The sequence below is a fragment of the Hippopotamus amphibius genome, chromosome 8, assembly GCF_030028045.1.
Source record: "Hippopotamus amphibius kiboko isolate mHipAmp2 chromosome 8, mHipAmp2.hap2, whole genome shotgun sequence".
NCBI lineage: Eukaryota > Metazoa > Chordata > Mammalia > Artiodactyla > Hippopotamidae > Hippopotamus > Hippopotamus amphibius.
Window position 1 is genome coordinate 65,133,479 of NC_080193.1, and position 15,999 is coordinate 65,149,477.

The 15,999-nt window shown below is 34.6% G+C and overlaps 1 protein-coding gene across 3 annotated transcripts in view; it reads left to right on the forward strand.

Moving 5' to 3' along the window:
- Positions 1–15,999, forward strand: part of ACVR2A (activin A receptor type 2A) — an 86,895-nt gene that overhangs the window by 63,843 nt on the left and 7,053 nt on the right. For all 3 annotated transcript variants that reach the window (XM_057743954.1, XM_057743952.1, XM_057743953.1), the window contains 4 exons: positions 7,883–8,026; positions 10,564–10,707; positions 11,725–11,870; positions 13,569–13,683. In XM_057743954.1, coding sequence (XP_057599937.1) covers positions 7,883–8,026; positions 10,564–10,707; positions 11,725–11,870; positions 13,569–13,683 — 549 coding nt within the window. The remainder of the gene's footprint in view (positions 1–7,882; positions 8,027–10,563; positions 10,708–11,724; positions 11,871–13,568; positions 13,684–15,999) is intronic.

Below are 15,999 nucleotides of genomic sequence, written 5' to 3' on the forward strand. Positions count from 1 at the left end.
CACCCTGTTTGCCAATTTACAAATGGTACTGATTCATATAGACAAGAGTGCATAATATCTCCTTTTTCTTGTCTGGCAAGGAGGTGGTAGATAGGAACAAGTGAGTTTGCTTTTCTCTCTATTTTTTATTTCCTGGACCTCATCCTCGATCTGTTCCATCTTTCCTAGCTACTTCATTGCCATCAAACCTTTTTCTATTAATTTGAGATAATAAAAATGAAGAATTCCATTTGTTAGTGAAAGCTGCTTGAGTCAGATAGGCTGGGAGGTGTTCAAGTTCGTTGGTTTATTTTTGCTTAAATATTCACCAGTTGCTTGAGTGCCTACTGTATGCCAGGCACTGCTTGATGTATAGTGTTAAGGGGCTCAGGGACAGTCCTTGCTGGCCCTTTTGAAGCCCACAGTTAGGTGCACTGAAAATAGGTTGGTTGATTGGTTGTTTGACTTCGCAGCTTGTAAAGGAAGGGTAAAGAGAGTAAAAAGGGAATTGTTTCAAAAATTTTCGGCAAAGATGGAGTGAAAGAAGAAGAAGTGTTTGATTCCAGTTTTGTAGTGATTGGGAGAAGAGCCACATCTGTGGGGAGCTGGGCTAATTTTAAGTGCTCAATAAGTGTTAGCTGTTAATTGCCAACAACTTCAAAATTGTACTCCAAAGAAGAATTTTTGTTAAAACCATTGATTTCAATATCAAAAATGATTTATTAAAATCATTTTACTTGAAATTAATTTCAAAGTATTGACATATATGTGTCATTTTGAAATTAATTTCAAATAAAAAATTTCATTTTGAGTACTCTGTCAAGCACTATACAGAGCACTTTACACGTATTAACTCATGTAATCTTTCAATACCCCATGATGTATATTGTTTTATTAAGTTTATTTTATAGATAAGAAAATCAAGGCACAGATAGGTGAAGTGACTTGGCCTAGAGTAAGCCTGCTGAGTGACAAAGCCTGGGCATTTATGTCCAAGGATTATTGTCCATTGAAGTAATTTTAATTGGATGGCTTATTGCAATAAATTATTAGGTCGGGGCGGTAAAAAACTAAAGTAGGATAAAGGGAGGGATCAGAGTACATAGATTACATTTAAAATAGTTTTTATAGCGACTATATATAGCCTTGCCGATAAACATAACCATTTTATCACATCACAATTTATTAATGTGTAGTACAGTCCTTTTCCTTTTTTCCACTTTACTTGCAGAATCACAAATGCTAAATAAAAATAAATTTCTTCTGTATCCAGTAAAAAGCCCGATGCTTCTGAGCCACAGCCAAAAGAATGGGCACGTCTACAGTATCTCTTTCAGACTTGTAACCCCAATGCTGGCTACCCTGAGGAGCCAGTCACTTCTTAGGGAAGTTATTCAGAATCAGTCATCCACGTTGGTCTGTGTTTGCTTTGCTTTCGGAAGGAGTTAGATGAGAGAAACTGTGGGAAGTAGGAGCTGATATATCACAGAGGAATTTCAAATATCTGATTGGGTAGAATCATGGCTGTGCATTTGGCAGTATCAGTATTATTGAATCTGTTAATGTATAATGTCTTGCTTTCCCTAGCTCAGAAACATTTGTCCTGATACCCATACTGTATTATTTCTTTACATATTCTATTTCTGTCTGCTTGGCAATAGTCTTTTAAAAAATTTGCAATTGTAAAATTTCTTAGAATGTAAGATAATCAGATGGTTAAGAAGAGGCAAGTTCATAATTTATCAGTTTTCAAATGCTTTGTTTAGGGGTGCTTAATTCTTCTTGACCATCCAAAGAAGTTGTTGAGTTATTAAAAAAGTTATATATAAATATGTCTTGGAATGGTTTAAATAGTAAGAGAAAATTTATAGTACATTTCATATATATTAATTTGTAGTATGTAATATCCATGTTTCTAGAAAGATTTCTTTGTATTCTAGTTCTGTATATTTAATTGCCTACTAAATATCTCCACTTAGATGTCTCCGAGCACTTAACATACAAGGGTAATGATCTTCTCTCTCAAACCTGGTTCTCAGCAAATGGAACCAGTAACCACTTGGCTGCTCAAGTCAGAAACCTAGGATGTGTCCTAATACCATTTTTCCCACCTAATCTGCCTCCCTCTAATGCTTATTTCATTTCTCAAGGATCCTCTCCTCAGGAAGTCCTCTCTTACTTATCTTGCCGCAATATAAGTTAGGTTTCTCCTTGCAGATGCTCAGGGTAACTAAATTCCTTTTTATTGCTCTTCTTTTATAATTATGCATTCGTTAGTGTGATTCTTTGATTAGCCTTTCTTCCCCACACTATAGTAAAGGTCCTGAGAGCCTGGGTAGCCAGTGCCTAGCACAAACAAGGTGCTCAGTAAAGATCTGTTGAATGAATAGAGAAATATTTTTCATTCCTTTCTGATGTTTGTCAGTAGTTAATTTCTTTTCCCCTTAAGGAATAAGCAGCAAGTCTCTTTGTCATCCAGCAACCTAATTACTGGACATTAGTGTGCTGAGTTGGTTTTCACTGTTCTCTCCAGTCACAGTGCGTGATATTCACATTTCATTTTCCAAGTTGTGAATCCAGATTATTTTGTTTGGTTACTCTCTATCTATTTGTGTATTTCAGTGAATTTATTTTTTTGAATTCTGTTTTGCCTCTTATTTTGTAATGTATTTTATGCATTGAGGCCTGTTCTTGGTGTCTCTTGTTTAGTTTGGATCATTCTATAGCTTATTCAAATATTCATTTATTGAGAGGTATATTGAGCAAAGATAATGGACAGGACCTACTTGCACAGTGTTACTACAGTGGCATCTTTGTCTCTGAAAGCACTGGTATGAAAACAAAACCTGAGAGATGCTTAAGCCTTGGGAAGCTACAGTCTAGTTACTCATTTGGCATGTATTTCTTTCAAGGGATGAATTTTACTCTGGAGTACTGATGAAATGTTTTGATAGTGCGATTAGCTAAGCCTTTTAGATGAATTATTAAATAATCCTGAATCATTATCACAGAAGAAAATCAAGAAGCAAGAAAAACTAGTTAAGCAACTGGTACATGTAAGCAACTTGTCAAATCTTTTTCGTCAGTGCTGTTGTTCTTTGTAGAAATATTGGAAACTGGGGACTATAATCAGTGATTGGAGGAATTCGAAATCTTTCTTTACAGTGGTAAACAGGATTTCTCTTGATTTTAAATTAGGGCCCTTATCTGTGGTGGGATGACTAGGAAAATGAAAATCTTGTTCTTTGTCAGTATCTGAGTGTCCTGAGCCTGAAAAATATGTGTGGTACTTCTTCCTAGGGCCACCACTGCTTGACTTTTTCACTCTGGATGTAGTTGGGGAAGCAGTTAGCAGTAGGCCTGGTCTGTCACCGTGTTCTACTCAGTTTTGATCTTACTCTTGTCCCATCTTATATTCTTAACCCTGGTGTATTATTTGTGTTGCACACACTCAGGCACCAGAAATATTTCTCTGTCTCACTCTAAGGATTCTCCTGTCTTCTATGGAAGGGAAATGAAGCAGTTCAGGAACTTGGAAATTCTAGATTCTTAAGACAACTGTCTGAGAAACTTACGCTAGGTATATAAAAATTTCTTGTGCTGCTCCTAGTTTTTGTTAAAGGTAATACTGCCCTCTGGTGTCCAGAAGCCAATTCCAGTACATAGCATCTCAATTAATTCGCTTTTTTAAAAACTCTTATAGTTTAGACCCTAGAACTTCTTAGGAAAATAAGTAACAATTATTTAAGACTTGGTTTAGTTTATTTGTTGGCTTAAAGTCTGTTGGATCAGGTAACTCAGGGTCACACTGGAGTCATCTATATAATAGTAACTCTTATCTGATAGGTAAAGTCCAAATTTTTTTAAAAAATATATTACTTTCCTCTGTTTCGAAGGGAAGTGTTCTCAGTTCTCATTTTAAAAATATAATATATTGGATCATTGCCAACTTTTAAGAAAGCTAAATCATTCTCCTTCCTTCATTTTTGTAACTGATGTGTCATTTTTCATTTCATTCTGGATATAAATCGTAATTTCTTTTGCCTGTGTTTTTTCTTCACAAGCACGCCTTTCATATAATGATAGAGGTAAGATGCATTGATGTTTGTTTTATGGTCGTGGAACTTTTTGTGGATGCATACTTAAACATTTTGTTCTCAGATTTTTGTTGTTGTTGTTGCTTTATTGTGCATCCTTTATAGTTTATAAATTTATGTTATAGTTTTTTTTCCACTTATACTATTAAAAACGTGATTGACTTGTCATAGTAATAGTTTTTGGTTTTAAAGGATTGTTAACAGTGTTTATACTTATCTAAGGTGAAATGTAGAAACAACTGTTTTAGTTGATTAAAAGGTAACACCTAGATTTTTAGCCTTCCAAACTTGTACTGGTTAATTTTTTTATAGTATGTCATTACCTTAAATGTCAGCATGTGCTCATTTTTAACAGGTGCTGACTTTCTGGTTGAACCCTTTATCTTTTAATGTGAAATCTGTATTTTCAGGTAGTTTCTTTCCCCTTTGGCATCTTTAGCAAATGAACTGGCTAGAGAAGTATAACTTGATCTTTTACTGTCTGGAAGTTTAAATAAGGCTTTATTTAGATTAGAATTCACCTTTCATATGGAGAACTCAGAATAAGTAAAATGGTCGCTGACTGCTTTACAGCTCTTCACTTCCAATCTTTTATCCACTATTGGTTATAGTAATGATACTGGGAGTGGTGCTGGGGTGAGGGCACTTTTTCCAAGCTATTGTCATTTGTCACTTTTCAACATGTTGCCTTCTGATGCCGTAATTTCCGCATACAAATAGGTAAAGAAGAGATGTAATCAGAGCCATGTTCTAATACATATCTTTTTAACTGTGCAAAATAGCATGGGTACTGCAAGAGAACTGAAACTTAGGGAAAGTTTTCAGGAATTCTGTAGTCCTTATAGTTGCCCCTCCAAAAGTGGTTTTTCTCTGTAGCAGGGCAAAGCTGTGTTTTATGGGTAACATCAGAATGTTGTTGTCATTGTGAAGTTTAAGTCTGAATTTGTCTCCGCAGGCGTTCATATATTTTAAAGGTATACATCTGTATTCCTAGAAAAAAATATTGAGTATTTTGTGGGTAGATTAGTGTAATGATGTTAATGAACTAAAAATAATTTCTAATCTTCTTAGATTATAGGATAAGTAAAAGCTAGATATGAAAAGTGGTTAAAGCGTCCCATAAATGTAGTGAAGAGCTGAGAAGTATGAATTAGAAGACTATTCTAGTAATTTTTATTAGGAAAGCAAAAAGCTATGTATATTGATATTATAGATTTTATAGAGTTATAATTTGTTACAGTTCTCATTTTTGAACCTAATCTTTCCAAGAATTATAGAATATTATTTGAAAACACATATCATTTCTAAAAGTTTTGACATTTTGTACGAGTGTGCCTTTGTAGTCCTTTCTCTCTGAAAATTGGCCTGTGTTCTTATTTTAAGCTTTTCACCTATAAGTAATTTTGAGAAAGCATATTTTCAGGCTGTTAATATATAATGCTGACTATAATGGTAATATCATTAGGAGAGTGATCTAAGGTTTCTTATCGAAATAATGGTAGCTTAGAAACTTTGTAAAGAGAGTCTTGGAAACTTATGGGAACTTTTAAGTTTATTGTATGCATTTGGAAAAGTGTTTTTTTTTTTTTTATTCTAAACATAGGCATTGGAAATTTTTGTTTTCTAAAATTAAGGTTAATATTATATTAAAATCTTAATTTGAAATGTGGATTAAATTATTTAAATCCTATTTTATAGACTGAATCATATCCATGTGGTTGGTACTCTTTAGAATAGAGAATGGGTAATGTATATGTTATCTAGAGAGACATTGTCAGTCAATTTATAAAAGTTATTAAAAATCTTAGTGTTTACATATATTGCCATATTACTCTTTACCTAGTTATTTTCCCTTTTCAGCTTTCAACCCTTATCTGCATGCTTTAATTTTTGGCATCCCTGCTTTGCAAACTCAACTTTTCTAAGTTATCTGTAAAGAAGGGGGAAATCATTGACTTTAGCCTTATGGTTATTTAAAGTTTTTCAGATTGAACTTTTTCTGTTTAGTTAGCGTAATTATTCTTTTATGCAGTTATCCAATAATTCTTGAACTTGAGCACTGAGTGGTTTCCTTTGCCTCTCAAAGAATGATTTTCAACTTTTTTCCCTCCTGTCTCCACATTCACATGTCATATACTCCTATCAGTGGGATCTCTTACTACAGATATATATGATCAGTTAAGGAATGAAGGAGGGAGGGTTTGGTTCTGGTAAAACTTCTCCGGAGAGTCTTGTGTCCCTTCCCACTGAGAATCTTAACTTGTGGGGCCATTCTTCTGTAAGATCTGACTCCCTTGACTTGTCACTCTGTTAAACTAAAATAATCTTTAGCTCTACTAACCTCTCATGTGTGAATGTGTGAAGGAAAAGCAACTTTTGTAGACATTTAAAAAATGAATATCTGATGTTAAAATGGGTCACAGGAAGTCTTCTGGTTTATCATACTGTTTTAAAATAGGAATTCTCAAACCATTTTAGAAAGATTGTCAGCTTGAGAAGATGACATTACATTATTTTTTCTCTTTAATACTTTGCAGTGTTTCTCTTGCTGAGGGTCTTTCTAATGTAGATGTCAACTTTAAAAAAATCTTGAGTGGCGCCCAGGGGCTGAATAATGCCTAAAGGGAACACAAACTGTCTTGAGGCATCAGAAGAGGAGTTTTTGTTTGTTTTATTTTTTTAAAGGAGGAGAGTAAAGGCAGAGAGAGGCATGCGTTGCTAAAGGGATGACATACAATTTCCAAGTGTCTTAGTTGTCACCCAGTGTCATAAACTGTTGCCATTGCCACAGAAATTTTAGTTTCTCTTTACAGTACTCATTATGCAGTCCTGCAGAAATGTTTCTCCTTTTCTCTGGAAGCTTTCCAAAAGGCTTCTTACCTCTTTCTTTAGTTGCAGACATTGAGCTAATACAATGTGTTCCGTGAAGAGTTACCACTCTACTTTGTATAGGAGGATTCCCTGGTGATGCTGTACTCCTATTTGTGTATTATATTTGCTCCATTTTTAAAAACTAACTATAGGAGTATATTTCTCTTCCATTTACCATACGTTGTCATCTAATATGATGACCACTTCTTTTCTGAATTATTATTTGTGCTTTCTTTGTCAATTAGTCCCAGAATACTAATATTATCTCAGATCCATTCTGGGAAGTAATTATAAGCAGAGGGATGAATTGTTACTGGGTGGAAAAATTAGAATCAATGGAGCAGTTTGGCTACAACAACACTAACTTACACATTTCTTTTATGTTCTTTGTATTTGAAATACTATTTGTAATGTGTATGAGAATAGATGTGGGTATTTCTGATATTAATGAAGAAAGATTTAAACACTCACTGGGGAAAGTAATGGATTTTGAGGAGTGGTTTTCTATGAGACATAACTGTCATTTGCTGCTTCTGGCACTTCTCAAATCCTTAACCTATAAGGAAATATCAACTGGATGAAACTGAAATACTGTTAGGAGTATCCTGAAGGTCACAGAAAAATCTTAGGAGAATTAGTGAGACTGGATCAAAAAGATTCAGATCTTTTCTCCTGATTGAGATAGATGAGTATATATATGTAGCGTCGAATGTTATCATGAAAACTCCTAACTCGAGTTCCTTGCTTTGTGATCACTATAGGTGATCAGTGATGCTTGAGAACCCAGTTTTGGCAAGATTGAAGTTAATGTCATTTGTATGTGTTTACTGTTTCTGTCAATTGATTCCTCAGTATACTCACTTTTTTCTGATATTTAGAAGTGATATGTATCATATGCTGCTTTTTAAAATAATATTATTGTTGTTTATCTGTAGGACCCAGGACCACCCCCACCTTCTCCATTATTAGGTTTGAAGCCACTGCAATTACTAGAAGTGAAAGCAAGGGGAAGATTTGGTTGTGTGTGGAAAGCCCAGTTACTCAATGAATATGTGGCTGTGAAGATATTTCCAATACAGGTATGTTTATTGCAGTTTTCTAATCTGCGTATGTTTTTTAAAACCTGCAGCGGGTCATTATAATTTAGAAACAGCCTGAGAACACAAGCCATATGTCTCATGGTGGTTCTTTGTGATACTGGGGAAGTGGTTAGCCCTTATTATGTCTGCCTTCTCATCTGAGAAATTAATGGTACAACAGTCATGTTTGTTTGGAGTGGTGGAATTATAATACATGAGCATATAGATTTTTTGCCAATAAAAATTCTACAGAAATGCAAAGTGAGGATGAGGATTCTAATTAAAAAATATAATTCATTGTCTGAGTGGTTAAATTTTAATGTCCCATTGACATTATCAGAAAAAGCAAACAGAATAGTGAAAGAGTTGTGTGCTTTGTTTTAGAATCGCTATTTGGCGATATATTACCTGACTGATTCATTCTTGTTAAACTTTGAGTATTGATGTAATCATTTCAGATTTTGTTTTGTGAATTTTCAGAAGCAGTGAGTCAAGACTCCAACCAATTGGTTTACTGTTGACTTATTTTTCTTTTAAAGGGGGCCAACCTCATAAAACCCTGGTCTCATACACCTCTGAGATATTCTTTAGTTTTGCTGTATTGGTGGTATAGATCTGTGATGATTCCTTTGTTCCTGTCTTCTGCTTATACACGACTGTGGCTAATGCCACACGTGGTATTGCAATCCTGGCTGGGTTTTTTGATGCAGGCTCTATCCCTGCACTTATATACAGTAGGTCTTCCTTATACCAAAATTATTCAATTTCTTTGTCTTAATATACCTAGATTTTTGCCCTCTTACCTCCTTGAGAGCCTCTTTCTTAGAGTCTGTGAAGAAGTTTATTACCTTTTTTTTTTTTTTGGTAGCAATACAGACTGTTAATTATAGTTTAGTTCTCAGAGGAAAAGTCTATTGGGCCAAGATTCACAAAGATCAGGGTTCTTATTTCATGTGAGGAAGCTTTAAAATTAGAGAAGGGAATTTGGATGCTTTTTTTTTTTAGAACTTTATTTCTTAAATTAATTAATTTATTTTTATTAGCTGCATTGTATCTTCATTGCTGCACACAGACTTTCTCTAGTTGCGGCAAGTGGGGGCTACTTTGTTGTGGCACGCTGGCTTCTCAGTGTAGTGGCATCTCTTGTTGCAGAGCATGGGCTCTAGGGATGCAGGCTTCATTAGTTGCAGCACGCGGGCTTCAGTAGTTGTGGCACGTGGGCTGAGTTGCTGTGGCTCACAGGCACAGTAGTTGTGGCTCATGGGCTCTATAGCGCAGGCTCAGTAGTTGTGGTGCACAGGCTTAGTTGCTCCCACAGTATGTGGGATCTTCCCGGACCAGGGATGGAACCTGTGTCTTGCATTGGCAGGTGGATTCTTTTATTTTTTATTTTTTTTTTAATTTTTTTGGGGGTACACCAAGTTCAGTCATCTGTTTTTATACACATATCCCCGTATTCCCTCCCTTCCTTGACTCCCCCCCCCTCGAGTCCCCCCCCCCCCCCCCAGTCCTCTAAGGCATCTTCCATCCTCGAGTTGGACTCCCTTTGTTATACAACAACTTCCCACTGGCAGGTGGATTCTTAACCACTCTGCCACCAGGGAGTAACAACAACAATAACAGTAGCTAACTGTTTTCTTGTGGTTCTATTGTGAATGGTTCTATTGTGTCAGATAGAGGTACTTTATATACCTGAGTACTCATTAATATGATCCATATATTACCCACATATAGAATACAACACACAATATATAATACAACAACACACAATATATAATACAACAACCCTGTGAGGCAGACTCTACAGTCCTTGTTTTGCTCTGAGGAAATTGAATGATTATGTAACATGTCAAAGGTTCTTAGATAGTTTGGATGCAGAATGTTCCTAACCATTATGCTATGGTGCCTCCGACTTTAGTTATTCTCCTCTTGTGAAAAGAAACTAATTCTTTATAAGTAGACATGTAAAAGGCATGGATCACTTGCAGGCACAAGAGAATCTGTGGTGTTTCAGATTATTGTATTGCATATTTATACCCCATTACTCTCTGCAGGGTATTCTAAACATTTTGATAAGCATGTTTGACATACTGCTAGTCTTTGAAAAAAATTTTTCTGTTTAGATGAAGTCATTCTCCCTGAATTTCATCTCTCAGAGAGATTATTCTTTAATAGTAACATAGGTAACGTCACACCGTGATGAAATTACACTGTAGTACTAAGTTCTATGTGGAATGTGTTGCCATTGTTAAGATTCAGAAGTGCAGCATTTCTAATCAACTTCTCTGTTTACAAATTGCAAACACAAAAAAGTATGTTTGAGGGAATGGGGCAGGGCAGGCATTTGGTATAGAACTGTTACCTGTTGTCAGAGTCTTTTTTATTATTATTATTAAAAAGTAGGACAAAAGAAACTAAAGAATCTTTTAATACTTAGCCTTTAAAAAAAAATTGCCTTAGAACTTACTTGAGTAATCTCTTAGATATGGTTTATTTGCCTGTGTTCTTTGCATTCTTACTATTCTTTTTAACTCTAGGACAAACAGTCATGGCAGAATGAATATGAAGTCTATAGTTTGCCTGGAATGAAGCATGAGAACATATTACAGTTCATTGGTGCAGAAAAACGAGGCACCAGTGTTGATGTGGACCTTTGGCTAATCACAGCATTTCATGAAAAGGTAAAACTACTTTTCATTTTAACTCAGTAAAGTCAGGGTTGGCTTACCTTCCTAATGTTGGCTGCAAAGCCCTCACTTATTTTTCTGGGAACACTGTGTTATTATAGTTGTTTAATATTTATAAGTAAAACCCTGTTTTAAAAATAATTTATTTTAGTAGAAGAACAAAGATGACAACTTTTTCACCTAACCCTCTACTTATATAGTACCAGTCCTTCATCCCTGATTTCTTGTGCTGCAATTACTTCTCTTACAAATAATTATTTTATTACAGCCAATGCTTAGTCATTTTCATTTACCATTTACTATCCACTTTTATTACGAGCCATTTTTTCAACTTGAATTTTGTTTCTTAAAATTCTTTAATTGATGTCACTTGATGACAAAATTAGGGTCAGGAAAAATATCTGATCTTTGATCAGTCACTAATTTGTAGGGTAATTACCACCAAAACATGCTTGCTATTTTTCCTCAGTTTTTCTGCTTTCACAGTTAATATGGAGATGTACATTAATGAAGTAGGAAATCGTATTCTTCTTGGCAGTAGGTTTCATCATTATCAGAAAAAAGTGTCTATTTTATTTCCTTTAATTCTTGACCAAAAGGTTGGCAATAATCTCTAAAGAAAGATTCTTTAGGTTAGTTATTGTTTATATGTCTTAATTTTTTGTTCTCCTAGTCCTATAATATAACATCTCTATAGTCAGTATATTTGTAACTTTTAAAATATTTTCTAGAATTTTAGATTTTCAGTAATTTTTTTTTTTAAATTTTGCCTTCTAAATGGGAAATCGACCAACTGTGCTTATAGCAAACCTTTAAAGATTAGTGGTATTCCTTTCAGATGTTTATTAATGTGAAACTCGAACCATTCCAGAAAGATTGCGTTTTGGATATTATTCACTGAAAGGAAAGATACGTTGCCTTCCATGACCTCTTAAAAGTAAAAAGGAAAGTCTCCATATACATATGGCTTTTGTCAAAAACATAAGTTGTTTTTTTTCCCCCTTTCTTTAGGGTTCATTATCAGACTTTCTTAAGGCTAATGTGGTCTCTTGGAATGAATTGTGTCATATTGCAGAAACCATGGCTAGAGGATTGGCATATTTACATGAAGATATACCTGGCCTAAAAGATGGCCACAAACCCGCCATATCTCACAGGTAGAGCTAAATTTATATTATTTTCCCCAGTAGTTCAGTATTTGTTTATCCTTTAAACTTTCCATCCCCTGGGCAAAATTTATTTTTCCCCTAGTTATCTAATCATGCTATAGGAGGCATTTGATTTTCATTTGTTTTTCAAATTAGCTTTGAGATTGGCCAGGCAGTATTTTGGATAATGTATATATTAACATCATTACTAAAGGTTAATTATTGACTTATGTTTCAGTTTGTCTCATTTCTGAAAACATAGTTAAGAATGAAAGTGTATTTTCTTTGTCTCAAAGGAGAAACTTGTTTTACCTCAAAACATGATTTACTTCAAAGATGATTATAAATAGGTATAAGGGAATGTAATTAGTGAGAGATTCTGAGTGTCTTTTTTGCTTGGGTTTTGAATGACCATGTAATCATTCCCTGAGCTGAGGTGGAGAGAGGTATTATTTGAATAATTGGGTTTACTAAATTTCCTTTTTCAGTGAAGAAATAGTACTTGGATCCAACAATTGTCAAATTCTTAAAAGGGAAACTGTTCGCTCCCTTAGACGTAGGACTCAGTTTGCCATTGTGTATTTAATTTCCTTGAACATGGGATCAACTCGTCACCAGTTTAAAGATAGTTGTTTTAAGTTAACTGATTCATTTAACACATACTTAGTTGATCGCCATCAGGTGGTGTTTTAGTTGCTGGGAAGCATTACTTTATTCCAATTCTAACGTAGATTCTGATTTTGAAAACTTTAAGCGATTTCCACCTCAGAAATAGCTTCCCTTCTCGCCTTCCTGCATACAGTCTAACTGCCTCTTCCTGGATTTTTGCGCGCCTCACCTAGTCCTGTGGGGAACTACTCCTTTGGAACCCCCAAAGGTTATTATAAGTAGGGTCCCTAAAAATTGTTTGAGTCTAAAACTGATTTTTGTAGTAGCATTTGTGGGTGTCTACCTGTGCCTCCTTTGTCTCACACTTGATCTCTGTGTCTGCACACATAAATTTAACCATTGCTCATGGCACAGAAGTGTTTAGCTGGGGTATAGGAGTCTCTAGGATGAACTAGTTGAGGCTAGTGTGTAGAGGGGGATATCTGATTGCCTTAAAATGGTTACTCTTTCTGGAACACCAGGATCCAGCTGGAGCAGTGTATGTTTATGGTGAAAAATGTGTGTTGTACATTCGTAGAGGTGCTTTTGTACAGCCAGATTGGTGAAAATAATAAGAACCTTTAAAATAACGTTTTAAAATGTAGGCCTGTGCCAACTGGCAAAAGGCTCCAGTTCAGCTATTATTGAAAATTCTTTGGTTTTTAATTTCAGTTTCAATGAGAATTTCTAACTATAAACTCTGAAATATGCTTATTATCTTAAAAAACAACAGTTTTATGATTGGTAGATAGGAGTGACAGATACCATGTAGCTGGACAGTATTTTTGGAATGGCAGCTCTTTATAAAACTGCTTTATGGAGAGAATCCCTCTTATTGTCCAGGTGATGGATACGACTTGGTCAGTGTACTCTTGTGCTTCAAGCTGTATGGAGACTTTACTTACGCTTTTTCTCCTCCTCCCTTTTTCTGTATTTCATACTTTGAAATAACTATTTTTTTAATAGCATACATAGTTTCTTTTCCTACTTACAGTCAAAAAAATTTAAAAGATAACTTGTTTGAACTAAATTTGAATACTTTATCTTTCTGTTTGCAAGGGACATCAAAAGTAAAAATGTGCTGTTGAAAAACAATCTGACAGCTTGCATTGCTGACTTTGGGTTGGCGTTAAAGTTTGAGGCTGGCAAGTCTGCAGGTGATACCCATGGACAGGTAAGGATGATAACTATAAACTGTAAGAAAAAAGAATCTTGCCCTATATTTTCTTAAGATGGCATATCTGGGATCAGTTGGTCTAAAATTATTGTGGTGGTTATTAAATTGGTATCTAATATAAAAATTACTCTTTTAAGAGTAATATGTTAAATTTGCTGAGGAAGATATTTTCATATGGTAATGAAGGACTGTTAAGATCTCAAGTGGTGTAGATCAAGCAGTTCACAGAACAACTTAGATGTCTTAGGATTCTGTTTTTAAAACTAATCAAAGAAGAATCCAACACATTTTAATAGGCCTCATTCTTTTAGGGAGTTCTTAGTATTAACTCACTAGTTTTAACCTGTTAATTCTTTCACTGTCTTAAGAGGAATGGAAGAATAATTAGTCACTATTCATTTTACAGTGCATTAAGATCTAGTGCCTGTTTTTCCAGACAGCAATGATAGTTTCTTGCTTCTTGGTCTTTATTGCTTCTTTAACTCTTTAATCAACTTTATAGCTTTCCTCTGAACTCTCTCCAGAGTTCAGAGCACTTGTAAGGCCCTGAGCAAGGAGCTTAACTCTACTAACCAAGGTCTGCACAGAGATCTCAGCAATGGGAGCCTTTAAGGAAGCCAAAGAGGAAAAGAACATTATCCATACATTTTATTCTCAGAAACTGAGGCTAGGAAAGGTGTTTTCAAACCAGTTTGACCTGAAAGATGATATTTCTTTACAAAGCCAAATGATTTTGAATAATCATTACTTCATCTTTCAAATCATGCAAATTATTTGATCATCTGATTCTTAGCTTCCTTTTTCCCAGTGTGTCCTATTGACCTCCAGGAACACAGCACAATAAATTTTGGCAGTATTGACTAATGATTTAAGAATTTAGTCAGCAGTCATAGTTCTAGAAAAGTTGACAGCATATGCATTTGGGAAGGAAGGCAGTTTTGTGGGAACTATTACTGAGATGGGAGATTGTGCAGAAAGCCTAGGACCAAACTTCTGAGCTGATTGTCTGATTATCTTAAAACTAAATTTTGGGAAGAGTTTAATCCTTTGGTACCTTATAAACCTCCACACACCATCACCCCTTTTTAAGAAAAAAATTGGGGGATTCATTCATATCTTTTAATGCCCTCATGATTGGGTTACATGATGAGGGTAAAAATAACTAATACATAATAATTACATATATACATAATAATAAATAATATATCACTGATTCCTTGAGTTTAGATTTCATGGACCAGAAAATTTCAAAATGCTTGTTATTGCATATTTTATATATTGCAAAGAACACTGGGGAAAAAATTAGATTTTTATCTTTTATCATCAATTTATAAAAGAGAGGACATTTTACACTAAAAAGGAAGATGTCATCATTTTATAAGAAAAGAAGTACTTTGGATGGCATACATTTATCTTTAGGAGAAAAATAGACTTTTGGGAAAAGCTCACTTATAGTACAATTAAAATAATTATTTATAGTAGCAAAAAAGGCAAAGCTGCTTTTCTTCCCCCTTTCTTTAAAGTGTTCTTATTAAATGAATTAAAAACTTGAGCTTTAGGGTCATAGTGATCTATCCTTATTTTTTCTTAAACATCTCCATTATATTTGCAGATAATTGTCCAACTTCTAGTCTGTAGATCACAATCACTTAACAATAGAGCATTTGGAAATACCAATATCTGGGCCGCTCCCTAGACCTACTAAAACTCAACTGGGTTGTGATCTGCCCAGCTATCTCACAGAAATTTTTTAAGCATTCATGTATAAATCTTGTCAAGTACCAACCAAAGTTAGCTGTACTAGCTTAGTAACCGTAGTAACATTACTATGAAACACCAAATTGTTAGAGGCAGATATCAATAAAGAATCTTAAGAATTCATGAAGAAACAAGTACATAGATTTTGTGGAAATAGAACTGTAAAACGTTTATCCATCCTTTACTTGGCTAATTAATTTTATGTTTTGTGTTGTTTATTAGTTTTTTTCTTTAATAGAGAAAGAGAAACCCTCAAAGAGAATATTTTTTTTTAAAGGATACATCTCAAACAGTGTAGAATTGAAAAGTATACAGCTTTTTTTCTCAGTTCCATCCTCTCTCCACCAGTAACCATTGTTCAGTTTCTTGTGATTACTTCCAGAAGGGGGAAAAAGTCTAAGCCTAAATCAGCATGATGTCGGCAGATATATCTATTAAGTGTACCCAGAAGGGATCTTAGTATATATACTGCTTTGTTCTTTGCTTTATTTTTAGAACTCTTTCCATGTCAGTACTTACAAATTTACTTTGTGTTTTTTTTAAGAGCTGCAGAGT